The 27,921-nt window shown below is 40.9% G+C and overlaps 2 protein-coding genes across 3 annotated transcripts; one reads left to right on the top strand and one right to left on the bottom strand.

Annotated features, from left to right (window-relative positions):
• Window positions 1–749: 749 nt before the first annotated feature.
• MED20 (mediator complex subunit 20) lies at window positions 750–15,689 on the bottom strand. 2 transcript variants are annotated; one of them, XM_039340216.1, is made up of 4 exons: window positions 15,516–15,689; window positions 13,948–14,102; window positions 11,338–11,591; window positions 750–8,968 (listed from the first exon to the last, which is right to left on the bottom strand). In XM_039340216.1, exons 1-4 carry the CDS (start codon window positions 15,527–15,529, stop codon window positions 8,753–8,755), a joined length of 639 nt encoding a protein of 212 aa, XP_039196150.1. In that variant the 5' UTR covers window positions 15,530–15,689; the 3' UTR covers window positions 750–8,752. The 2 variants fall into 2 exon arrangements, with proteins under 2 accessions (XP_039196150.1, XP_039196156.1); XM_039340222.1 differs by lacking the exon at window positions 15,516–15,689 and having other exon boundaries at window positions 11,338–11,586; window positions 13,948–14,083.
• A 1,285-nt stretch (window positions 15,690–16,974) lies between these two features.
• BYSL (bystin like) lies at window positions 16,975–27,161 on the top strand. The gene is made up of 7 exons (XM_039340236.1): window positions 16,975–17,312; window positions 18,375–18,537; window positions 21,961–22,099; window positions 22,450–22,583; window positions 23,566–23,726; window positions 25,477–25,579; window positions 26,472–27,161. The coding sequence occupies exons 1-7, from the start codon at window positions 17,030–17,032 to the stop codon at window positions 26,818–26,820; spliced, it is 1,332 nt and encodes a 443-aa protein (XP_039196170.1). The 5' UTR covers window positions 16,975–17,029; the 3' UTR covers window positions 26,821–27,161.
• Window positions 27,162–27,921: the final 760 nt, after the last annotated feature.

Here is a 27,921-nt window from a genome sequence, read left to right on the forward strand (position 1 = left end):
CCACCCTCCCAATCAGTAAGTATGGTAGAAGGAGAATAACTAAAGCTCATTCATTCCTAGTATCAAAAGGATACTATAGTCTGAAGGTACTGAAAACTGCTGAGATGTCTGGTGACCTCAGCAATAACTCCAACTAAAATATAATAAACCTCTTTCATCCAAGACTGGATTTGATCAGCCACCCTTTCTTTAGTATTTGATGCAGAGAAAGCAGGTTGATCACAAGTCTCTAGGCCAATTTCTATCACATTATATTGATGATGCAATTACCGTATATGCCGGCGTATTAGGCGACCCGGCGTATAAGATGACCCCCATCTTTATAGCCGGGCCGCATTCCTAGAACGTCGTCTTATACACCGGAAACTACCAGTATTTCCGGCGTATAAGACGACCCCCGTCTTTGGCGCCGATTTCAGTGCTCGCGGAAGTCGTCTTATACGCCGGCATTTACGGTATTCTTTTTTAGTAATGATTTTTTAAAAACTTTCCTGACCCAATTAAGCTCCCCATTCTAGATCTAATAAGCCATTAGGACCAAGGATCAAATAGGTAGTTAGCTGAGCAAAGCTTATCTAAAATATCCTCATGTCTTAAAACGTAAACCCATCCAAAACAATCTAATCGAATAATATTTTATATATCCAGATCATGATAAATATGAGTATTATGACTATTTACAAAGGCAATCTGGCTTGAAAGGCAAAAAGCAAGCTCTCTCTACATGTAAGTCCCATTCTTCAGTGTTCGTGATTTTTAATGTTTTATTTCCATGTACATACATTTAGAACAAATATTTAACTCCTTTAAATGCACAATATCAAGAACCTAAAGGCCTGAGTCTTCATTCTTTATTGCCTGCAGTTCATCAGCAACCACAAGTCACAACATATTAAAGTTGCGTATGATTCATGGATCAGATTCAATTTTCTTATGTTAAAATTACTCATTTGCTTACAATACAGACAATTTTCTGCCTATATTAACAATCAATTTGTCAAATCTTTCTGGGCTTTTAGCCAATGAACAAGGTTAAAAATACTGGGAAACATTTCTATGTACTTCAATATTTTAATATATGAACTTAAAAATGGCAGCTGCTTACCCAATAAAAAACATGTCATGAATAATTTGGGCAGTATTTGTTTTGAACCAATCAATAATATTGACCATAGTTTTTAATTATATATAGTTTTAATGTTTTCTAATAGATCACATATAATTAATGGCTGCAGTGTTTGAGCATAAAACCAAAACGTTAAATAAATGTTTATCTTTCAGCAGGACAATGGTTAGTATGCATAGACAAATAAAAGTTATTACATTCCAAAATCAGTTACAAAATAACAGTCACTACCTTTGACCATATAGACTCTGACTGTTGAACAAAAAGTTATTCATATAAAATCCTGATGAAATTTAAATGTTTATGACTTTAGCAATGAAAAACTGAACCTTTCTTTTCAAATATATTTATCCTCTAGTTCTGTAAGTTAAACTACTCGTGTGCAAAGAATCAAAAAGCTCAGGTTGCATTCAAACCAGAAACTTTATATAGATGGGAATAAGAATCAGTTACTGGAATATACTTTTTTCACAGCCAAGTTGTTAGGTGTGTGTAGAATTGATTTGATATTGCCAATTCTGAATTGAATATAATCTCTAAAGTATATTTAAATCTCTAAAATATATTTTGAAACTTGGCTCAACTACCGTATATGCTTAGCCATTCTCCAGCAGGATGACTGTAGAATCCACTGGATGGGTTGTTACAGCCTTCCTGCTCAGCAGACTAGGTCAGAACTTTGGCCACGCCTCTCCTTTGGGCGTGCCTCCCCAGTTTTGACTTAGTCTTGAGCTCGGCAGCACGTAATTGTTCAGGCTCCATAGGTAGATTAGTTTTTTTAAAAAAGTGAATTTACTTAGATTAGGCTTCAATTAGAACTTATTTAATTAGATTTCAATTGGCAATGTTCAAATCCGCTTGACAAATTCACTAAATTTATCAAACTAGGGAGGCAGCCAGGCCTGGCCTTCTGGTTTCAGCTCCGGGCCTCCTGCTGATTCAGTCCGCTTGACTCACCAGCGTCCTTTCTCGCATCGGTCTCGGACTTTGAGCTTAGGCTTGTTAGCTGACTCAGACCGCTCATTTCCTTGATTGGGCGAGCCTTGGATTGCAACCGGCAACAACAGCGGCTGACGGCCGCATAGCTAAGGCGCAGAGAGCCTTTTCAGTGGCCGGAGCTGATTGGAGGAGCCCTCACGGAATACACATTCCAGCCTCGCAAAAGTGACGCGGAAACGCAAGTGACTTATCGGGTTCCCTTTGGCCCTGTCTGTTCACTTGTCTATCGTTTTTTTGCCCCATTCTAGCTCTAACTTCCATCATCTGGGGAATCTTCTAATAGGGGGCGCGGCCGCCATTTTGACCGCGTGCTTCACTGGCGGCTGCCATTTTGAGGGCGTTTTCAACACCGGACACCATTTTGGGTGTGTTTTATAGACGTCCACCATTTTGGGTGGGTCTATCTGCACAGAGATTCCTAATTTCTCCATTGAGTGAAGGGACATTAATAGCCCTTGCAGGAGGGATATCCGAGACACCCCTGGGGTCTGACTTGTCAGCCCCATATTGGGGGAGGGGGAAATAAGCTCAGCCTGTCAGCATTTACTGAGCCGTCTTCTTTACTGTCAGCATATCTGTGTACTTCCTGTACTAGCAATACTGATTCCCTGGTGAAGGAGCAAGAGGGAAGATCCTTTTATTTCCCAACTGTTCTAGTAGGGTGGCATTTGTCATTGGCCTGACAGGTGTCTTTAGTGACGCGGCTGACTGTCCGGCCATTGCGGTTGCACAGAGCGAGGATTGGGTTCTTTCCATCTCTGTCAACTGGTCTGCATACTTGGGTTTCCTCCCCCCCCCCCACCTCCAGGTATTTCTTACTCGGTATACCTGGTTCGCAATGGCAGACAGCGCCTCGCCTTCAGCTTCACAGAGCTCCAGAATGCCTCCCCCACAACAAAAGCGCAGATCCACTGAATCAGAGTTGGGGGGGGGGGGAAGAAAAAAGCCAAAACAAAGCATATATCACAGAAGGAGCCCTCTAAAACAGCTGAGCGAGAAGCCTCGAGGAGACATTTGGCATTGGAAAAACAGTTCTCTAGGGCCCAAAGACTCAGGTCCAATGAGGCTGAAATTGTTTCCCCCACTCCATTGGATATCCCTATACCTGAGCCCACATTCGTTCCTTCTCAGGAAATTCTAAGGTCTTGGTCTCCTCTGGGGGAAACTGAGCAGGTGGGTTCCCCTCGCTCCTCATCCTCATCATCTTCATCACCTGATCAGGTTCCGGCTGTCGCTGGCCCTAGTGGCAGCTCTCAGGAGGATATATGGTCTGCTCAATTCCAGTCTTTCATGCAAAATGCATTCAATCAGTTTATGGCCTCCAAGGGACAACTGACCTTTCAACCTCCATCCGAATCAGGGATAGCCACTGTTTCCGCTACAGGTGTTTCAGAGATCTCTTCACAGCTGGGAGAGGCAGAGTCGGTTGACCTAGACGTAGGTGACATACCTTTGTTGGAGGAAGAGGCTGCTCCTGAGCAGACTTCGACTTCAGGTCTCTTTGACCCTTCTCTCTTCAAATCTTTCTTGATCAAGGCAATTACTACTGTTAACCTCACTTCGGTGCAGGAGGAGAATCCTTCTACCAGTCAGGAGGCTAACCCTCTGTTCGCTGAGAAGGTAGTGGAGGACAAGTATGTTCCTTGCCCACAGGTTTTTTGCACCTCTGTGGAAAAACAATGGTCTTCACTGGCAGCTCCGCCTGCCCCTAACAGTGTAGAAAAGAAACTGTTTAACATTTCTCCTTCATTTGCTTCACTCTTGGAGGTACCCACTGTTGATAGTCTTTTGATCTCCTTGTTTTCCACATCTGCTATTCCAGGGAACATGGCGGAGGCCCTGAAAGCGGAGGCCCAGAAATTTGAACTCTCTCTCCGTCGGGCACACCTGGCCTCGGCCTGGGCGGCCAAGGCTGCAACTTCTTCCTCCTTTTTCGATAGGGCATGTATCATGTGGCTTCGCGAGCTACAAGCCAGCATCCCACCAGATCAGGTTAGAACACATCAAACACTGGCCAAGCTAGTGGCCGCGTCACAATATGTGGCTGACGCTTCCCTACATTCAACTAAGTATTCTGCAAGATCTATTGCAGCCACTGTTGCCTCTCGAAGGCTTCTATGGCTGAAACATTGGAAAACAGATTTGAAGGCTAAATGGCACCTGTCCACATCCAAATATAGCGGGACACTGTTGTTTGGATCTATCCTGGATCCACACGTTAGTGAAGGCAAGGACAAGCGCAAGATTTTAGTCCATCCTTCCAAGAAACTGGACAGGACACCACCACAGGAGTTCCGTAAACAAACAGCTCCCAGCAGCTCCTGGGAATGGAGACAGCCCTTTCGGCCAGGGCAATCCTGGGACTGGTCAAGAGGCTCGCGATCCTTCTACTCCAGACAGGATCGTTCCCAGGATCGCCAAAATACTGGAGCCAGAGGCCAATTCCAGTCTAAGCGTCCCTTCAGGGGATCTGGAGGCCGCCCTTACAGGCGGTCCAAGTGACACCAGGGAGGGCTCTCCCATTGGGGGTCGGCTGGAAAGGTTCAGCGACGTCTGGGAACTGACCACCTCCGACGCTTGGGTAGTAGAGACCATCAAGTACGGTCTCACCTTAGAATTCTACTCTCCCCCACCAGATCGTTTCATAAGGTGTCCACTCTCCCGAAACACCACCAAAGCAAACTTGGTAGCCTCGGCCATTTCTCATCTGGTAGCAATTCAAGCCATAGAACCAGTACCAAGGGACCAGGAAGGAAAGGGGTTTTACTCCATTCTGTTCGTGGTTCCCAAGACCTCAGTAGGATGGAGGGCAATACTGGATTTAAAGGGACTGAATTATTTCATAACCTACAGAAGGTTCAAGATGCAGTCCCTAAAGTCCATATTGGCCAGCATCAGGAAGGGAGACATGAGGAGGCATATCTACATATTCCCATACACCCGCAATATCACAAGTTTCTCAGGTTCTGCTACGCGCACCGGCATTACCAGTACAGGGCCCTTCCCTTCGGTCTATCCTCAGCCCCAAGGGTCTTCACAAAGATATTAGCGGTCATAGCGGCCCATCTCAGGTTGATGCTGGTGCGCGTACAATGTTACCTGGACGATATTCTAGTTCAGTCCAGTTCTTTCCAGGCAGCACAGTTAGACATTCAGACCACAATACTCACTCTTCTGAATCATGGGTTCTCTGTGAATTTCAAGAAGAGCCATACGACTCCCACAAGAAGACTCCAACACCTGGGGGCAATAATAGATTTGACACTTTGCAAGGTATACCTTTCTCCGGAAGGTCAGACCAGCATCAGGAAACTGGTTCACCTGGTTCAGAAAGACAGGAGGGTGCCTCTGGCACAACTGTCAAAGCTCCTGGGAAAGATGGTTTCTTGCATGGGTATCATTCCGTGGGCCAGGCTCCACTCCAGGCTCCTACAATGGTTCCTACTTCCCTATCAGAGACAGAACCTCAGTTCCTCCAACAGGAGGGTCACAGTCCCACATCACACATTACTGTCTCTACTTTGGTGGACATCATCCGCGATGACCAAGGGAACTATATTCAGGGAGCCCACCCGGATCACCCTCACAACAGACGCGAGTCTGTTCGGTTGGGGAGCTAACCTGAAGACCCATCTGGCCCAGGGGCAGTGGTCACGATTGGATCTTGCCCACAATAACAACTGGCTCGAACTCCGGGCCATACACCTAGCACTCCTTCAATTCTCCCCTCTGATAAAAGGGAAACATGTCCTCGTTCTGACGGACGTGGCAGCAAAGGCTCACGTCAACAAAGAAGGAGGGATCCGGTCCTGGGAACTGATGCGAGAAACATCAGCTCTGGGCCTTTGGGCAGAGTCAAATTTGAGTTCCATCAGGGCGTAGCATATTTCAGGGGAGGGAAATCGTCAAGCAGACTCCCTGAGCAGAGCCAAGGTGGACCATGTGGAATGGCGACTGGACCCAACTCTGTTCGAGGAGATCTCACTGAGATTCAGGCGACCTCACCTGGACCTGTTTGGCACCCCGACAAACACACAGCTTCCCAGTTCTTCTCCAGGTTCCCGACACGGGGAGCGGAGGGAACGGATGCCCTCCGATGTCGGTGGCTGGTGCAGCTTCTGTACGCTTTCCCACCACTTCCTCTGTTACCAGCAACCGTACGCAAACTGATTCTGGAAGGAGCAGAGGTAGTCTTGATTGCTCCACATTGGCCAAGGCGTCCGTGGTTTGCCGACCTTGTGGATCTCTCGATCTCACCTCCGTGGAGAATTCCTCCGGACCGAGTGGTCCTCAGTCAGGGCAACTTCCTACATCCCGACCTGCAGTGGCTGCAGCTAGCCGCTTGGCACTTGAGCGGGAAGGTTTAGCCAGGCAGTTGTATTCGTCCGGGGTAATCTCGATGATACAAGCATCGAGATGCCCTTCAACGAATAGGATTTATGATGCCACATGGAAGGGATTCTGCAAGTGGTGTTCTGTACAAAGGTTGGACCCACTTTCGGTCACTATTCCAAATATTCTTGATTATCTGTTGGAAGGTTTGAACAAGGGTTTGTCATCCAGTACTATCCGCAGGCAACTAGCAGCCCTTTCAATGGTTCTCTCCTGTGACAATTCCAGTCCCTTGTCTCAACATCCAGCGATCAGTGCCTTTCTAAAGGGAGCGGTTAACACCACACCTCCCGTGGTACATCGCTATACATCTTGGGACTTAACTAAGGTGTTGCAGGCTTTGATATCATCTCCGTTTGAACCTCTCAGTTCATGCTCTCTCCACTTCTTGTCTTTAAAGGTGGCGTTTCTGGTGGCTATTACCTCAGCTAGAAGGATTTCGGAATTAGCCGCGCTTTCCGTCAGGGAGGATTTGTGCACCTGTTTTGAAGACAAGGTAGTCCTTAGACTGGATCCTTCCTTCGTTCCAAAAGTTAACACTATTTTTCACAGGTCTCAGGAATTAATCCTTCCCAATTTCTGTCCAATCCCACACACAGGTTGGAACGACAGTGGCATAAGTTAGACGTACGCAGAGCTCTGCGTTACTACGTGAAGCGTACTTCATCCTTCCGTAAGTCGGAGGCCCTATTTGTATCTTTCCAACCTTCGGCCATGGGGAAGGTTTCTTCTTCAACCATAGTAGGTGGATTAAGGCATGTATAACTCGAGCCTATTCTTCTCAGTCACTTCCTGTCCCTTCGCATGTTACGGCCCACTCGACATGCAGCGCTGCCACGTCGGCTGCATGGTCCACGCAGACTTCGGTGGAGATTTGTAGAGCTGCAACGTGGTCTTCTCCTTCGGCGTTTGTCAAACATTACCGTGTAGATGCCTTTGCGGCGGCTGATGCTGCGTTTGGCAGGCGTGTACTTCAACAGGTTGTTTCTTCTCAAGGTTCACCAGCCTAGACTCTCCCTCCCGAGGGGACATGAGCGGCTTTGGTATGTCCCATCCAGTGGATTCTAGTCATCCTGCTGGAGAAGGGGCGTTGTCTTACCTGAACGCTTTTTCTCAGCAGGATGATGTAGAATCCACACCCTCTCATGTTGGTAGTCTAGGCAGGTGTTATGACAAATGGAGCCATTGTGTAGAATTCATCAGAGCTGCTTCGTCTCGTCAAAACTGGGGAGGCACGCCCAAAGGAGAGGCGTGGCCAAAGTTCTGACCTAGTTTGCTGAGCAGGAAGGCTGTAACAACCCATCCAGTGGATTCTACATCATCCTGCTGAGAAAAGGTGTTCAGGTAAGACAACGCCCCTTCTACAAATATTAGTGTACCAGAATGAAAACATTTTTGAAATTATACTATCACACATACTATACTAGAGTTAAGAAAGCAAAAATACCTAAATAATTTTTAAGCATACTACTACCTAGACTTATATTAGGGTTAGAGAACAGATATTTTTCAGGGATCTTTAAGATATACTATTAGGCATTATTGATGGCTACCACTCCCATTACCAAAAACATACGCCTAAGTTCTTTGGTCTAATTGATAATTAGAACTTTTTTTAAAGGCTGTGGTTACCTCTGTACAGGAAGGGAATTCATTACTAGGGTCTCATTAAAACCTAGAGTCTTATTTTTCTTGCATAGAACAGCATAAAATTCAACACAAGCAGAGTTTATGGAAAGGTTATTGTACAGAGACAGTTAGTTACATAGGCAGTTATGTAATTATCAAGTCTTGACTAAATTAATTAGAAAATAGCTTTTAACAGCTTTTTAATCGAGAAGATTAATATATTTATGTAAGAACTAACAAAAAGGTTTTGTAGGAGCAAAATACAAACTAAACAATAATTAATCCCTACTAGACAGAATACAATGACAATTAACATCCTTAAAAACCTACACATACAGATTCTATGTTTTCATTAACATAAAATTTAAATTATAACAGTACAGCTATTGGTTTTCATGACTAGATTCCCTGAATCTAAAACAAGGGCAAAGTAACTATGGCATACATTTCTGAGTCTGATATGAGACAACATTCATCTTCAACAAGAAGATATTTACAACAGAGACATATTGCTTTGATGGGTAATAACTGCCATCTGGAATACTGGATTGAATTTGCTATTCAACAAAGTGGTTGCTTACTTGAAGAACATTTTCTGACACTTCTTCATCTGATACCTGCAACAGGCACTTGCTGCTGCTTGCGAATTTTGTTGAAAAGTTCCATGTATTGAACTATTGTATCAGCTGGACTGTAGATGCTGTCATGCTTATTACTGAACACAGAGGGGATACCAGGAGCATGATTTCCCATAAAGCTCTGCATGAATTCCATTACAAGATTCCAACAGTCAGTGGCTACCACACATGGACAATATTCCACCTGACAACAATTAACAAAAAATTTAAATAATGAATCAATCATAATTAGTTCTACAGTTAATAACAATTAGACAGAAAGCTTGAGGGAAAAGGGAATATTCACACATATGTTCTCAAAGTCTAGTTATGTTTAAATTTGGGCATATGGCATATTGCTACAAAACAAATATAGGGCTTGCAGATAAGATTCAAAATATTGCAAATATACATCTTATAAAATGATAACAAGTAAGTTACAAGTTACTCGTAACAAGTAAGCTTTTAAAATTATCTACAAAATTATAATAAAAAACAGTTCTTTCACAAACTTTCATTCCTTGTCACAGACCTATACTATCCCAGTATTTCTCTATCAACATATCTTAAAATTTCTCCATACGTTTCCTATTTTTTTTACTGAACATTCTAACAATATCTGTACTCACTACAAATCATTTAGTTCTTAAGTAATAACATGGCATAGTTTGTAATCAAAAGTGCATGCATATTCAAGATCCCAGTCAATATATCTCTAATGTTAACATAAGCATTCCTTATACATTTATCCCGAAATATATGAAACGAGAGGATATAATACACCTTTTAATTTCTGTGAATCATTCACAGCTATTCACTCAGTAGGTTATTAGACTGACAATAGTGACTTAGCAACCACATAGATACATTTTCTTCAGGACAATTATCCCCAATCTGGTCCTTCAGGTCTTCCAATGTTGTATCCATAGCTGGTGTAGTCAAATTTATCCATCTTGGTACTGGTCATCCTCTTCTTTTCCCTTCCACCTTTCCCAGAATTATACTGTAGTCTTCTCTACAGAGCTAAGTGTTCATATAATGTACCCAAAGTATGATAATTTCTAAAATATCCCTGCCATCATTCTCTCACTTGGCTTTATCTGAAATCATTTCACTGTTTTTATTTTTTAGATCCATCCATTCTGGAGGCTCCTTATTTAACCTTCTTTCCCACATGCAAAACAATGTTTTTATTTCTGTCAGAATTGCTCTTTGTTTTCCATGTTGTTTAAGATCTTAATTGTTTCTTGCTCTTTGACTACATTCTTTGCTGTTATTTTTTTTTATCTAAACACAATGTACAGTATTTTTCCATAATCTTTTTTCTGCAATCATTCTCGCTCTTCCTGCATTATATTCTGCTTTCACTCAGTTCTTTCACTTTTTCTTCTACTTCTATGTCCATCTTTTCCCAAGATCCATTTCTGATGCTATGAAAGAAGGGTTTGTTCTATATTCAGAACCTCTCATCATCTTTGGTATCCTTCAGTAATTATTTCAGTATAAACAATTGCTCATGTTTTTCAATCCATTCTTTTTCTTTCTGTATGCATGAATAGACTTAAATAATGTATTTGAAAAATACTTTTTTCTGAGCAAATACTTATTAAACATGTCTATTCATTCTTGGGTATCTAAATAGCCCACTATTTTTTGTATCATTTCATTTTGTTTTTTTACCCATCCAGTCAAATAACCCTGGATTCCATCCATTTGGAATATTGCAATTTCCCCCAGAATTCATTCCTGGTTCTTGCATTATTACCCTTCAACTTTCACCAGCTTACAAATTTCTATTTTCATATGCTCCCAGAACTCTCATGCTGGTTGGGCTGGGGAATTGAATTGAAATCCATAAGTCTTAAAGTTGCCATGGTTGGACACTCCTGATCTAGATGATGGAAAATCATAATTTTTGACATACGTTTTAGCTCCAATCCTGTTCTTTATTTACTGACTTAAATCACCTAAATTTTAGACTCTAGCCAGAGGTGTCAAACTCACAACATCACATGACGTGTCGGGACGTATCATAACTTCTTTCCATTGCCGGCAATGGGGTGGGCGCGATTTCGCTATGATGCATCCAGCCTGCGGGCTGGCAGTTTGACACCCCTGCTCTAGGCAGCTTTCATTACAATTAAATCTACGTCTTCACTTCCATGCATATATTCTATTCTAGGCAAGATCAGAGTAATTTTATTCACATTTATATCATTCTTCTACTTTCTCTTAGACTGGTCAACTTTCTTAGAGTAACACATAAGTTACTAGCTTTAATCATCTCTATGCTACATTAAGAATTCCCTGCAAATCGTAAGGCACAGATGTCAATTTTGAATATTTTGGCCAGTTTGCCACAAGACAAACAAACTCCAATTTTATCCCAAGCTTGTTTATGCTGTTCTAGTCAAGCTAGGTTCTCTATTCTAGAAATGTAGCCAATATACTATGTAACCTTTCACTAATTATGCTATATGTGCAGCATGATGACACTTTCAGGATATGATCTCAAATAAAAAGCTCCTATTATTCTAAATATTAATCATGCTATTTAATTCAGACAACTCTTACCTCAACAGATATTCCACGGGCACTGGGCCCCATGGTGACTGTGCCGACCTTCACCAAAAAATCACAGTACTGATACCGAGTGCCTCGGCTCTCTATTTTGTTCCCTTTGGCATTTTGAAAGAAGCCTTTCAATTTCACCATAAGGATGTCAAAGTTGGTATCTGCTATAAGGCATGGGCCATTTTCAAAGAGAGCAAAACAGGTGAGGGGATATTCCGAATTGTGCATCACATACATCAGTTTGGCACCCTGTCCTGAAACAACAGCAGCATGAGTTTCACTTCAAGAAAACTATTTCTTCTCTCTTAGAAACCTGAAAAATTGTAACATCTATTACATTTTTATTACTCTTTCAAGGCACTTGATTTTATTACAGACTATTTATCTTATTCATTCTCCATAAACAATGATGGTTGCTGATGATTTATGTAAGTAAAATATAATGATGTTATATGATAGAGTTAAAAACAATATTCTAAGATAGAGGAACATTGATCTTATCTAACATACACTCTTCAAGTAGCAACTGAGTTACTTTATTCAAAAAATTATTGCTTGTTCGACCTGTTCAGTACTGTTTTCCATTTTTTTCCAATTTTATTTTTTTTACATTCTAATGCAGCAATCCCCAACCTTTCCAGCTTTGCGGACTGACAGCAATGGGGGGGGGGGGAAAGCATGCTTTCGTGTGTAGCTCCATTTGTGCACTCGCCTGCTGCTTGTGCAATCCAGTTCCGAACAGGCCATGGCCTGGTATCGGGCCATGGCCCAAGAGCTGGGAACCCCTGTTCTAATGGACATATTTTAAGGTGCCTGAAAATGAAAACTGGCAGGGATCATTCTTGTACAAAATCTTAATAAATACTTGCAAGACTTAACAATACAATCCAGGAAAGGAAGATATCTTAGCAAAACATGGAAGAGCCAAGGTGGCGCAGCAGTTAGAGTGCAGTACTGCAGGCCACTTTAGCTGACTGTGTTCAGCAGGTCAGCGGTTCAAATCTCACCGGCTCAAGGTTGACTCAGCCTTCCATCCTTCCGAGGTAGGTAAAATATTGCTTACTGGTGTACACTGCTTAGAGAGTGCTTGCACTTAAAGCGGTATATAAGTCTCATAAATAAATAAATAAATAAATAGACTTCATGGAGTAAGGATTTACTTCCAAGTGAATGGATTTTAGACTTTTACCGGTAGGTTAGGCCTAAGCAAAACTAATTTTCAGGAGAAACAGCTGTACATTCTATGGACAGCCACATAAACAAATGTTTAAATAGAATATTTGGTCCTGCCATATGTATTTCCTTACAGCTAGCATCCAGAACAGGTAAAGTACTATCTATCTATCTCTTCTAATACAGATCAGGAGAACACTCCCTAAATAAGTGTTTTTAATACTGCAGTGTTTTAAATCTTATAAAAAATAGGTTAATCCTCTATTTGTTTGTTCTACTGAGCACTTGGAAGGCAACTTTTAAATCAAAATGGTACCAAAAAGGAAAGCATATTTGTTTACATAAGAAACAGGATGAAAATGCATAAAGTTCTGAAAAGCATTAAAATGGCATTCTAATCATAAGGGGACAGTTAAATTACTGAATTCAATCCTGCTTTGTCCAAAATCCAATTTAAAGCATTCCCAACAGCTTATTTAGATTCTTTAATGCTTCTCAAGCTGGTAACTGGTTTCACTGTTACTCTTACCATTCGGAATTTTTTCCTAACATCCAAAAAAATTTGGCTTTTTGTAACTTAAGATAATTTCATTTGAAGAGCAGTATTATACCACCTCCTCAGTCAATGTTTCTCAAAGAATATTTATTAAGTTTCTTTAGTCTCTCCTTGTAGGACTTAGTTTCCAGATAGTTATCCTCACTGGTCTTCTTTAGGAAGAATTCTGTGAAATACAGTCCCTATAAATGGTTATCTAAGACAAGAGTCTATTGATCAATATAAAATAGAATGGAACTATTCCTTCCGGTCATTAGAAAACTACACTTTTAATGATGGAGCCCAAAACTGAGACTGACTTTTCAGCCACATCTTGCTTTTGTTTGTGATCAACTACAATTCTAAGTTATATAATAAATAATTCTTTCCAGCAACCAGGTAGGAAAGCTTGATATTGACCAGGTGTATTTGAGCAGACAAGCATGTTTTTGCACTTGGGAAAAATGTAGCGTTGCTGTAAGTTATCAAGATTGCTGTTAAACTATTAGCTTTTCCTATCACTTAAGACTTAATAGTACATCATCTTTACATGACTGAGGTACGACAAACAACTAAAGCACAGTAACTTTAATTCTTCGATAAAGTATCTAAATAGCCAACAGGACAGCATCATGTGATAAAATATTTTATATATACACAAGGTACTAGATTTCCAACATGTTTCTTTACAATCTCATTAGTTCATGATTAGTATATGAAGTTAAAATTGACTATATTTATGTCCAAAAGTTACTCTTTGCATGATAAAAGTTACTTTACAGAAAATGTTGGCTGTAAAGTTACTTGCTGAGATGCATCTAAATGCTACCATGTTCCAATTAAAAAATAGAAATGTACTGGAAGGATCTGAATATACCAATTTGAAGACAGAAAAAGCTCACCTTGACTGCCCATTGTGGAGGCTGCAGTGTGGTAGGTTTCACAATCTACACAAAATGTTCCTTGTTTTTCTGCGCCAAGTAGCTCCAATTTTCTTGTTAAGATTTCAACTGTTTGCTGAACACTTTTCCCCTCTGCTATTGGCATCTGAGATACACTAGCACAAGAAATATGTCTTTTTAACTATGAAAAACAAATACATACCTCCAAAAACCCCCTAGTTTTAATGCTATGGGAGACAATACACACAAGGAAATAAGTATAAGAAATGGAGCATCCTTAATCTGCATCAAATGAGAAGACTGCCTTTATATCTTTCACTAAGTATTGTCCGATAATAACCATAGGCAAGATATTCTATGTCCAATAACAGAAAAATCAGGATTGATTTAGCTGTCAGCAGACATTTTTGCCTGTATTCTCAGTGACTAGCCAATAACATTTTCTGGTTTCATATGGCAGTAAAATGCCATAGTTGCCCAAATGTGTCCAGAATCACTGTTATCTTTTTGTTATCTCCTTTCCTCTGAGAATGAATTGAGGAACAGTAAGAAAACATATTTTACCTAGAGAGACTTTGGTTGAACCCCCTTTAGATTAATTTCCCACCCAAGTCCTTTTGATCCTGAGGAGTCAAAATGAAAGTACAAGGTAAGCCATACATTGACCTGTGGTCCCTTCAGATAATACATTAGGGCTCAGAACAAACTGGCAAAGACAGCATATGACTGTAGACTTTGTCTCCCTACTTTAAGCTGTAAATATTTTCCCATGAAATATGACATCTAAACATAGCCTCATACTCATGGAGTCTGTTGGTGCCCAAATACTTTTCTAAAAAAATAAAGATAAACGTTCTGTTTGGTCCGAACGAAACTGAAACAGTGAAACCTACAATCCCACACAGTCAATTTACTAATACGTTACTACACAAAAACATTTTTTGGAGTTGACATTAGAATAAGATCAGATGTGGGTTCACAACTGTATTTCTGGCGATGTAAAATGCTCATGAGGAAATCCTCCACCACAATGAACACTTTTTTAAAGGCTGACTGGGGATGCGGCCGTGGGCTAACCGTTGCTGCAAATAAAAACAGCCGCCGCCGTCAAAACGATCACAAAACCACGGATCATGAGACTCTTGAGATGTTAGCCGCGTCTCTTCTTCGGTATCGCGATCTATCACAACCTGGCGGCCTCCGGGGTTGCTGGTCAAGGATCCCCGCCTTCCCTAATCGGGCAGACTGAAGGTAATGGGAGGCAGTCCTGAGCATCTAGCCAGGTGGCTGCGTTATATTTTCCTTGGCAGCAAGAGGATAAAAAAAATCAGAAATTTGCGCCCACCCGCCGTACGAAAAGTTTAAAATGTCTGCAGCTATTCGGGCTGTTCTATGGCCTTTCTCGTGTTACTTGCGATGGCAGTGTTTGGATACAAAACATACTACAGTCCCGGAACCTCTTCTGTTAGGCGCCAACCTTGTTCTGACATGTGCAACCGCACCTTAAGCGCTCGAACCAAAGCGTTTCACTACCTTATCAGCTTCATAAGATCAATAAAATATCCTACCAGGTGACGCCCATGCTTGCCACGGCCTCCGCGTGCCACTGGGTCGGTTCTTGCAGTAAGGGAGTCCGCAACTCGGGATTGCTTCCTCTCGGATTTTGAAGCGCGTAGCGACCTCCCAGCCAGACCCACGATGCAGCTCGCCTTCCTTGCCCTCGCTTCTAACAGAAGAAACCAAAGCGGAAGTGACGTAGCCGAATGATTACAGGGACGATCCGGAACAATCACCTTCTAAAACGCCGCCCGTGGCGTTGGGAACGATGGCTCCTGCTCAATAATCCCTGACGTTCTTTGTGATGTTTACGCAGAATTAATCCCATTTAGCTCTGCAAGAAACACCTTGATAAGAATGCACGGGTTGTCGCATAAATAAAAGAGATCGTTTGCGATAATAACACACTAACAGACGTGGTGCTTTTTACATATGCTCCAAGGGCAGCGGCTGTCCAACAAATTTGTGGCGTGCGCGTGTTGTTTTTAAATGAAGGCAAGAGGAATGCAAATTTTAAAGTAGGCGAAGAAGATTTGTTCTCCCCATGCATTGTTGAATTATCACTCCCAGTATTACTCAGTTTGATCGTTTTAAATTGTCCTTTTTATCTGGAAACCGGTGGATTCCCACTTGGCTTTAACGGGCAGAAACTTAACTTTCATTTAGATATCACTTGGGCTGCTTTAACTATAAAGAGAATACATCTGTAACTCGGGGTTGAACTGTGGGGTGCTTGGTCCTTTCTGAGCTTGGGTTTCCCCCCCTCCCCCCGTAGATGTTTCATTACCCAACTCGGTAATATTATCGATGTTAGAAGGGAGTGGGGTTTTAACCGTATCTAGGGCAACTGCGATCACACTACATAAGGATTGCGCAAATAACAATCTGAACAACTTGATGAAGCGAGCACGGCTATATGGAAGTGGAGAAAGGTCTTTGCTACCGGATCTCGTCAAGTAGACTGTCTCAAATATAAACTTATGATTTTAGATTGAGTCGAAAGGCTACTGTTTTCAGTGGTGGCGACAGGAATTATCAATAGTTCCGAACTGATCAAATGTAAGTCTGTGTGCTTTCAATTTGCAATAAAAGTACACTACCGAGTCTCATACAGCTTCATCTTAAAAGTCTCGATAGGCCAAAGACTACACGAAAGGCCACTGACTCCGTCCACCGCACGCCTTCTTTCCCCTGAGAACAGTGCATCGCATCTGTGTTGAAATACCACATACAGTGCTATTCTCAAAAAGGTCAGGTGAAGATAACAAGTAATAATAAATAGTAATAATAAATAGTAATAGTAGTAATAGTAATAAATAATAATAATTATTAATAATATCAGTTCCAAAGAAAAAGCAGGAAACTGACGCTTATGTCTCTCGGAGAGGTTTTGAAAAAGTCTCTAGGATCTCCGGAGTCACCTCTATATTCAGTGGTAGCTCTGCACCCGGGTGACGCGCGCTGAACGCATGCGCGTGGGCAGCCCGATTTCCTGCCGGAGCTGCGTGCTGCATCGGCGGAGATCATGCCGAAGGCGAAGCGGCCGAGAGGCTCTAGTGGGGTAACGACGACGAGCGTCCCCTTGGCCGAACAGATTGCTCAGAGCGATGCCGTGAAGCCCGTTACGAGAGTCAAGCGACGGGGCCAGGCAGGGAAGCATGGTGGCAGGGGAGAGGAGGAGGACGAGTATGTGGACGAGAAGCTCTCCCGGAGGATCTTGCTCCAGGCTCGCATCCAGCAAGACGAGCTGGAGGCCGAGCACGGCGCCGGCAGGAGCCACGAGCCCAGGAAGAAGACGACAGTCCTGGGTGAGTGTGTCTAGAAAGCTTGTGGCTGGAGCCGGAAAGACGGGATAAGGCATTTTCTTGCTCAGCCAAAGTGTTTCGAAAGACACGTGTTTTTTGAAGAACGTTTTTGCTGCGGTTTACCCGAAAAATTATAAATGACAATACGCAACAAATTAGGACAAAAAAAGTAATCCATAAAATGTACACAGGGAAAGCCAGGGTGAACGGATAGATTTTTTAGTAGGCGTCTTAGTATAATGATACAGGCCTCCTGGATTTCAGAATGCCATTGTGAGAGTCACCATCTAGAAGGCCACTTGTGAGAAACTGCAAGATAAATCTCCATTGCAGGAGACACCGACCCCACCAAGAATATAAGAAGGATCAAGCAGGAGTTTGATCAGCCTCCCTCCCAGAGATTAACTGTCAGAGAAAGCAAAACTGCCTAGGTTCTAAAATCATGTTTGAACCCAGACTGAAAATCATCAGTTGAGGGAGGCTGGAGTTAAACTTCTGATGGTAATTCCTGGGCTGTTTTCACTTTTTAATAGACAGAAAGCATCATTAGCTTTTCACAATCAATAACAGAAATGTGAAATCTTTCTGACTTGTGTTACTTTAGAGCTTTTATTTTCTTTATCCAGGATAATGAAATAAAATTTGATGTAATGTTTTTTTAATATCTAGTACATGGCTGATTTCTAGCTCCTGTTGTTATATACTTATGATATTGCATAATGTTGTATTATATATAAGACTTGAAGGACCAGGTTAGGGAGACACCATTATAGAGAAAATGTATGTGGTGGCCAAGAGTCAACACAGATTGATGGCACATAATCATTATATAGGTTCAGTAAACTCTCCATTTAATAGATTGTGGTGTAGTATTTTGCATAAAATATGCATGTATAAAGTCCCATTTCAATTTATGTAGGCCTAACAGGTAAGGTAGATATTGATTAAATGCCACTGGGTTTAATGGGCATTCTACTGCAACAAATACCCCTTCCCCCACTTATTTAAATGAAAAATGTAATCTAAAGTTGCTTCCTCTAAAATATTTTCTTCTTTCTTTTTCAGGACCTGCCTCAAAGGATGGAGACTCAGATGCAGAGGATGATGAGTGGCCAGTGCTGGGGGCAGCTGGAGCCATGCAGAAGGAAGAGGATTGTGAAGAGATGACTGTAAATCCAGATGACGAAAAAGCCATTGAAATGTTCATGAGCAAGAACCCACCAGTGAGGTAAGCCAGATGATCAAATACTGATATTATGGTAACATCTAGGATAAATTGTGAACAGATGATGTAAATGGAACTTGTTGAGATGGCTAATTTGAGCCGAGAAAAGGCAATATCTATGTTTATTCCCAATTGGCAACACCTCAAGGACTTTTTGCAGAAAACAAAGGAACATGATTTGGGTTTTTGATTAAGCAAGATAAATTATAGAAAGAAGGGAGACAGGTTGTTGCCACAGAGTAAGAGATAAGCTTATAATTGCATTTAGAATTAATGTAAAGAGGATCAGACCCCTCAGGGTCTTTTCCAATGAATTGTCTCTTCACATTTGATGGCCATAGTATTGAGCTTCAGCTTCAGTACAGGTAGTCCTCAACTTACAACAGTTTGTTTAGTGACAGTTCAAAGTTACAATGGCACTGAAAAAAGTGACTTATGACTGTTTTTCACACTTATGACCGTTGCAGCATTTCCATGGTCACGTGATTTACATTCAGGTGCTTGACAACTGACTCACATTTATGATGGTTGCAATGTCCCAGGGTGATGTGATCCCCTTTTCCAATCTTCTGACAAGCAAAGTCAATGGGGAAACCGGATTTATTTAACAGCCGTGTTACTAATTTAATAACTGCATTGATTCACTTAACAAACATGGAAAGAAAAGTCATAAAATGGGGTAAAACTCACTTAATAAATTTCTCACTTAACAGCACAAATTTTGGGCTCAATTGTGGTCATAAGTTGAGGACTACCTGTATCTGTCCTAAGAATATTCAAGGTTGATTTCCTTTAGGATTGACTGATTTGATCTCCTTGCAATCCATGAGACTCTCAAAAGTCTTCTCCAGCACTACAATTTGAAAGCATCAGTTCTTCGGTGCTCAGCCTTTTCTGTGGTCCAACTCTCACAGCTACACATTATTACTGGGAAAACCACAGCTGTACAGACCTTTGTTGGCAAGATGATGTCTCTGCTTTTTAATAGGTTGTCTAGGGTTTGCCATAACTTTCCTCCCAAGGAGCAAGTGGCTTTTAATTTCATGGCTGCAGTCACCATCTGCAGGGAACATGGAGCCCAAGAAAATAAAATTGGTCACTGCTTGCATTTCTTCCCCTTCTATTGCCAAAAAGTGATGGGACCAGATGCCATGATCTTAGCTTTTTTAATGTTGAGTTTCAAGCCAGTTTAATTTATTTTAAGTTATACAAGTAAAGGTATTATCCCTTGTCCAGTCAGTTCTGACTCTAGGGGGCGGTGCTCATCCCCGTTTCTTAGCTGATGGAGCCAGTGTTATTTGAAGACATTTCCACATTATGTGGTCAGCATGACTGTCAAGGCACATAGAATGCTGTTACTTTCCCATTGAAGTATCTATTTATCTACTTGCATTTGTATGCTTTCAAACTGCTAGGTGGACAGAAGCTGGGGCAAGTAACAGGAGCTCACCCTGTTGTACGATGCTTAGGTCTTGAACCTGGGCTGTCAGCTTTCCAGCTGATAAGCTCAACTTCTTTAATGGCTGAGCCACTGCACACACCCCCCCCTTAAGATTATAACACAGTGTAAATTTAAATCCTTTCAACCACATATTTTTTTTGTTCCATTTGTATCATAACCAAAATTTTTAGCCCATTCTATTATACTTTCTTTGACTTATACTTCTTTTTCAAATGTCAATAAAAGTTCATAAATTTTAGCAATTACATGTTAATCATTTGTACACCATTATGTTTCATTTTCAGTCTTACAATAGTCAAACCATAAATTGGTCTACTCTAAATCTTTCTACCAACTGTAAATAAGATCCTTGTCAGCTAACTCACTTGTTTTCTATCACTAGTCAAGCCCTGGTCCGTCTTGCAGTAACACCATGCTAAATAGTAACTGTTTCATTCAGAAGCTCTAACCAAGACTAAGGAAGTTTTTGAATTATAATTCCTTATATAAATAGGTGCAGGAGTTGGGAAGATTTTAGGTCATTAGTTATCAGGCTCTTATAGTTTATGTTTAGGAATTCTGTGAACCATATTTTATTCATATCCACTATAGGAACTTCTCCATTGTACATTGCAGTTCAAATGGTACACATCAGAGTGACAATTTCTCCATTTGTCAGTGTCTCCTAATGGATCTAAGCAGTTTCAGACTATCTCAGAAAAAATTACCTATTCAGGAGCCTCCAATAGTGGTGGATGTATAGATGCAAATCTTAAAGGGTTGGGGATGTTCTCTCGCTAATGCCTCAGTATTCCTTAGTGGATGGTGAACTCAGTGCTTCAGCTAGCAATAAGGTACTCTATAATTCTAAAATTTTCTTTTCTTGTTGCTGTTGTTGTTTAACCAGCAGATGGTGCTTTAATTATTGGGTACAGAATGTTGCATTTAAAATCTTGAGGTTCGCATCTAAATATTTTGATAATGTATCCCAATCCCAAAATGGTACTATCTTTACAAATTTGAAACACAACACAAAATATTATACAGTTTACCTCCCTTAGAATTTCTTCTTTTATTTTAATATTATAGTTGTAGAATGCTAAAGATCTTTGGATAACATAGATTTAAAACAGCATTTCTTATTGGCATAAATTTTGGAATGAAACTTTTTAGATATACCGTAAATGCCGGCATATAAGACGTTCCGCGAGCGCTGAAATCGGCGCCAAAGACGGGGGTCGTCTTATACGCCGAGTTGTCTTATACGCCGGAAATACTGGTAGTTTCCGGCGTATAAGACGACGTTCTAGGAATGTGGCCCGGCTATAAAGACGGGGGTCGTCTTATACGCCGAGTTGTCTTATACGCCGGAAATACTGGTAGTTTCCGGCGTATAAGACGACGTTCTAGGAATGTGGCCCGGCTATAAAGACGGGGGTCGTCTTATATGCCGGGTCGCCTAATACGCCGGCATATACGGTATTCATTTTTAACTTTTGTGGAATAAATAGTATTTGGAGGTATGAAAAGCTATGAAATTGGCATTTTGAAAAGTACAACATATTTATCAGCTGTGACTGCATTTAATTCTTATCCATTGCTTGTTCTGTTCCCACTGCCGCCATTGTATGAACCCCAAATCTGCTCTGAAGAAGGCTTGGGTACTGCATGGGAGAACAAAGAGGAATTCCTAAATTACTGAAATGTAAAAAATAAGCTTGTATTTTTCAAAGAGATTGGACAGGAGTATTAAATGTTAATATAAGTAAAGATGTTGCTACTTTCAAGTTGCTTGTTTTTACCATAATCTTCTGAACTGAACAATCATAGGCAGGTGATGGGTGAAGGGTCACCTAAGAAATTTTATTCTGATCTATTACAAGTCAGATTAAGAATCACCTTTAATGCTGTTACTCCTACTTAATTTGCTAATAAGGAGATGAATAAGTTATCTGCTCTATTTTCCTCCATTTGGCATTTATTAGGCGCACGTTAGCAGACATTATCATGGAGAAGCTAACAGAAAAACAGACGGAGGTGGAGACAGTGATGTCAGAAATATCTGGCCAACCCATGCCACAGCTTAATCCTCGTGTCCTAGAAGTCTACAAAGGTGTCAAAGAAGTAAGTGTAATTGGTATGTGTTTTGTTGGCTATGTGTTTGTAATTCATGTATATAAATGTGAGCTACTTGCTGAAAAAACTTTCTAGTACAACCAGTCATGTGTGGTGTTCATAACTAATACTGCACTTCAGTTTATTATAGCTATTAATATTAATTAGAAATGTTTTTGATGAAACTTATTAGTTAGCACAACCATTGCTGATGTGTAAAAAAAAAGAGTAATATCAATGAAGGATCCCCAATATCTCCCTTTGCTACAAAGACTTTGTGAACAGTAAATACAGCACTGCAATTAAGCAATGCTGACAATTGCTATCATATAATTAATCACTTTAAAATGTTTCTAAAGGTATTGTCAAAATACAGAAGTGGAAAACTGCCAAAAGCCTTCAAGATCATCCCAGCATTATCCAACTGGGAGCAGATGCTTTATATCACAGAGCCAGAAACATGGACGGCAGCTGCCATGTACCAAGCAACAAGGTGGGATTTGCTATAAATAATGCTACCATGCTGTTTTTCATTCATCGGCAGCTCCTTTCTGAGCTGGACACATTCAGAGTGACAGTTTCAACACATTAAATCAAGCTTGTGTTATAAAAGTGAAAGAGGCTAAACCATTTTATATCCCAAGTCACTCTTTTCAGATTTTTTTAGTGTGGGATGTTGAAGTGCAGTTATTAATATTTTCACATTTTTATGTACTCTAGTACTGTGAATGGCTTTTCTGCTTCTGAATGTTATTGGTAGGCATAATCCTCTCATAAAAGAAACTCATATCCAGCAGTCCTGTATGGGCTTATTTGTCAAGAAAAAATGAAGTGTTCAATAAAAAAAAAACATTTTTCTTGCACTATACATAGGTTAGATTAGGAAGACAAAACCAGAGCATTTAGTTCAACAGATGGTAGATGAAAGCCACCTCAGTGACCCAGTTTAGGGACACTCCATATTCTTTCTTACAGAGAATTTTAAATGGGTTTGTCTTGACCAGAATGTAATATCTTGGACATTTTCAACCATTTCTGGGGAAGAAATTCTTCCAGAGCCCTTTTGAATTCACCAAAAATGGATCAGTCTGGAGGAGGTTCAGCATGATCTCGAAGGGGAACAGAAATTCTCTGGAATTCTATTCCCGAATCAGTCACTTTTACCCATTTCTTCTTCTGAACATTAAAACCCCTGCAAAGATTAATTTTCTTGATGAAGATAGTTGTGAGAATTTTATGAGATTCGGAGATGTTAAAATCTGGTTTTTAATATGGCCTTTTTAGGTTTTGCCTTTTGTATGTGTGAACTGAAGTCTGGTGATAGTACAAAATGTTTATTGAGATTATTGTAAGGATACTAAAATGATGTTTATACTGTATTATAAAACAATTGATCTTCACTTATCTAGTTTTCCCAGCTGAAATATTTCCTTTTTCACCTTTCCTTCCTCTCATGCTTTTATTATCTGTTCTAGAATTTTTTCTTCTAACCTTAAAGAGAGGATGGCCCAGAGATTCTACAATCTTGTGCTCCTCCCACGAATCAGAGATGATATTGCTGAATACAAACGCCTCAATTTCCATCTTTATATGGCACTGAAGAAGGCCTTGTTCAAACCCGGAGCATGGTTCAAAGGTGAGTTGGTTACAGTTGAATGGTAATTTAAAATATAAAATTGTCAAGCAATTCTTAGTTTCTTGGTATCAGCTAGAAAATACATTGCTAATGTTCTCATCTTATGAGCATTTGTTTCAGATTTATTCTCTTACACTTCACTGCTATCATTGTTCTTAATAAATTTACTTAAAAAGGTAATAATGATAGGATATGTGAGTTGGAAGTTTCATTTTGAACTGCAGTATGTGTTTGCCTTTATTCTGTTTTTGCTTGTCAGAAAGTATTTCTTCCCCTACTACTACAAATTAATTTTTGTTGTGTCAAGCACCAGTTTAGCAAGAACGTGATCACGTGAAGTATTAATACCACTTTACAATGCCTTGGTAAGGCCACACTTGGAGTACTGCATCCAGTTTTGGTCACCACGATGTAAAAAAGATGTTGAGACTCTAGAAAGAGTATAGAGAAGAGCAACAAAGATGATTAGGGGACTGGAGGCTAAAACATATAAGGAACGGTTGCTGGAATTGGGTATGTCTAGTTTAATGAAGAGAAGGATGAGGGGGGACATGATAGCAGTGTTCCAATATCTCAGGGGCTGCCACAAATAAGAGGGAGTCAAGCTATTTTCCAAAGCGCCTGAAGGCAGGACAAGGAGCAACGGGTGGAAACTAACCAAAGAGAGAAGCAACCTAGAACTAAGGAGAAACTTCCTGACAGTTAGAACAATTAACCAGTGGAACAACCTGCCTCCAGAAGTGGTGAATGCTCCAACACTGGAAGTTTTTAAGAAGAGACTGGACAGCCATTTGTTCGAAATGGTATAGGGTTTCCTGCCTGAGCAGGGGGTTGGACTAGATGACCTCTAAGGTCCCTTCCAACTTTATCATTATTATTATTAAAAAAAGATTCTGACATTCCAATTCAGTGAGGCCAATCTCTTTTCTTAGGATTATAATCTGATATTGAGGAGTTTGTGAGATGGGGGCACCCATTTCAGTCCAAGTAGCTGAAAAAGAAACAGTTCAAAAGGAAGAGGAACTGGTGTTGCTGAATCGTCAGCTGGATCAGGGGAGAGGCTGACTTCCTCCACTGCAGCCTCAGAATAGCTTCCGCCAAGCAACAAGTGATAGAAGAAGGAACCCGAGGGAGGAGGGTTCTTTTGCAGAGGTGATGGGATCCAGCTTTCTGATATTCCTCTGCAATCTGATAGAAAACCTTAAATTAGACTTTAAAGGATAATGCTTCTTGTCATGCAAGCTGGAATTAGGTAACGACCAAAAATATGACCAGATACATGGTTAAAGATAAATTGGCATGGATCAACACTAGCTGGCAAGAACAATATGGCAGGAAAAATTGAAATTTGATAGGGACTGCAATGAGAGGCGGTGCATAAATTTTCCTAGCCTGAGGGCCATACGTTATTCCGGTAAGAGATGTAGGAAAATGGAAATATAGGTAATCCTCGACTTAGGACCAACAATTAGTGGAGATGAGACCAAGGCTGGCTAACCCTGGTAACCCTAATGAGCCATAACTAGCAGCAGAAAGTGGAGATCAGTGAATTTGTAGTTGGTCCATCCATAGGGTAGTAGGTCAGTAGAAGGACATTGGTTAATCCAAGAACAATGCAATTCTTGAAGTTTCAGGTTCTTGAAGAATGAAAAATCAAGTTCAAGCTGGTGTGCTAGTGTGAGCTTTTGTGTGTGTGTTACGTTAGAAAAGGCTACGTTATCTCTAACCCTCCCTCCCCTTTCCCTCCCAGGAATTCTCATCCCTTTGTGCGAGTCTGGAACATGCACACTGCGAGAAGCAATCATTGTGGGCAGCATCCTCACCAAATGCTCTATTCCAGTCCTTCATTCGGGGTAAGAGAGCTGAGCTAATTAACAGTGGAAGGGAAATAGTCCTGGGGATGTGAATGTGGAGAAGGGTCTCCTTTGCCATTCATCCATGTAGCCTTAGCTCTCAAATCTTGGTAGCAAAAAAATATGTTGATGTCTTGGTAGAAAAAAATATTTCAGAATATATTTGTAATAAAATATTCTCTGATGCTATGCTAATAGCTGGACTGAGAGTCTGCAGTGAGAATTATGAAAACAGCCTACTACAAAATTCTTGCTTGAAATGTAATATTCTTGTATTTAGGCATTTACTTATTCCTTGGGTTCAGCAATGTGATTGTTGTGGCCTAAATGTTTTGGAAAAATTACTTCATGCCAGGAATAGGGATGCCAGTTTTTCCACAGGTTTCATTCTTATGCCCTGACCATAGCAGGTACCCATGCACGAAGGAGGTAAAGCTTAAAGAAAAGCCTCAGATTCTTATCTATACAAGTCAGGCTCTCCCCAAAGCACAGAAGCACTATCTGTAACAGCAACCTAAATTATGGCCATGTTGCTCCAACCACAAGCCACATTGCCTTTTGGCCAATGCCTGTCAGGTTTATTTAGCGTTCCTCAATTTGGTGTTCTCTATATGTGTTAAACGTAACTATAATCCCAGTGGGCATGGCCATATCTATGCCTAGAAGCATTGGGTTTGAGGCAGAGGGACTGGATTTGCTATTCCTCTAACTTCCTTCATCACTAGGAATCCCAGCTTTCTCCTTCAAAGCAAATTTGAAAGCATATGGAAATTCCCTTAATGCTTTGCCCCCTGATCACCCTTCACTTAATTTTTGCAATCAGATGATCAGATTGTTATATAAACACGCATTCAAGTGTTATTTCCATTCTTTTCTCCTTTTCTTGTGCTAGAGCCGCTATGCTAAAGATTGCTGAGATGGAATACAGTGGTGCCAACAGCATTTTTCTCCGTCTGCTGATTGACAAGAAATATGCCTTGCCTTTCCGAGTTGTAGATGCTCTAGTTTTTCACTTTCTAGCCTTTCAGAAAGATCAGCGGACCCTCCCTGTCCTGTGGCATCAGTGCCTCTTGACATTTGCCCAGCGCTACAAAGAGGACCTGTCTTCTGAGCAAAAAGAAACTCTCTTGGAGTTGCTGAAGTTTCACAACCATTCCCAGATCTCTCCAGAAATCCGCAGGGAACTGGTGAACTCCAAATGTCGGGACATTGAGGGGATTCCACCAGTTGCAATGGAGTAAACAAAGTAAGGGATGAAAGGCCCCGTATATGGCTCACTTCAATTATTGTGATTTGCTTATGATGGGACATGTAAGTTAAAGAATAAAATGATCCTACAGCATTGGAGCTTAGCAAGCCTTTTTTGCAGGAATTAAGGCTTTTATACATTTTTTTTAATCACTGCTGTGCTTGGGACAAAATAAGATTATTTTTGCCTATGAAAGCCTTCCTTAATAAATAACGTTAATAGTGGAACTATAAGGTTTTTGGAAAACCCTTCTCTCAGAAAGGACTGTGATAATGACATGACCTTTGAAGGCATTGATGAAGGAATATTATTAATAAAGAGCAGCAAGCTGAACAGTTGCAATTCAGATTAATGGGAAGATAAAAAGAATGTCAGTTCTGTGAGGCAATCTAAACATGAAGACAGCAATCATTGCTGTGTGGAACAGGGCCCCTTATAAGTGTGGATAATCAAGGTCATGTTTCCTTAAAATAGGAATGATCACACGGTGACTCATGACCCCATCCACCTTACCCAGTCTCCATGGTAGGGGTGTCAAACTGCCGGACGCGTCACGTGGAAGCCACGCCCACCCCATTGCCAGCAATGGCAAAATCGGCCTGATACGTTGCGCGACGTCACATGACGTTGCGAGTTTGACATGCCTGCTCTATGGATTCAGAAGTGGTGTGTGTACATTGCTGCTTTGGGTTACTCCTTTCAGTGCTGAATGGAAGGGTGGCTGGTCAGACCAGACCGGATATGCAGCTTGAGCATGCTAGATAGAACTTGAGCTGCTTTGCTTTCTGAGAGGGATGTCTAAGTGTTGCGTAGCATGCACGAATGTCTTGCACCACTTTTTAATAAGACAATGACCACTTCTGTTCTCAATATTTGTCAAAGCCAAAATTCCTGTTTTGAACTTGGATAGTTTTGTATGATGATGAAATGATTCCCTGCCTCAGATACACGTACACATGAATAAACAGCACTCTTTTGTCCACTGGTTGAAATCTACAGTATGTTTCAGTTGTACAGTCCAAGGACAAGTGGCATTTAAACACTTTCTGATGGGAAAGCAATAAGCAATCTTGTTGTAGCTGCTCTTTTCTTC

The sequence above is a fragment of the Crotalus tigris genome, unplaced genomic scaffold (assembly GCF_016545835.1).
Source record: "Crotalus tigris isolate CLP2741 ecotype Arizona unplaced genomic scaffold, ASM1654583v1 scf7180000017550.10884619, whole genome shotgun sequence".
NCBI lineage: Eukaryota > Metazoa > Chordata > Lepidosauria > Squamata > Viperidae > Crotalus > Crotalus tigris.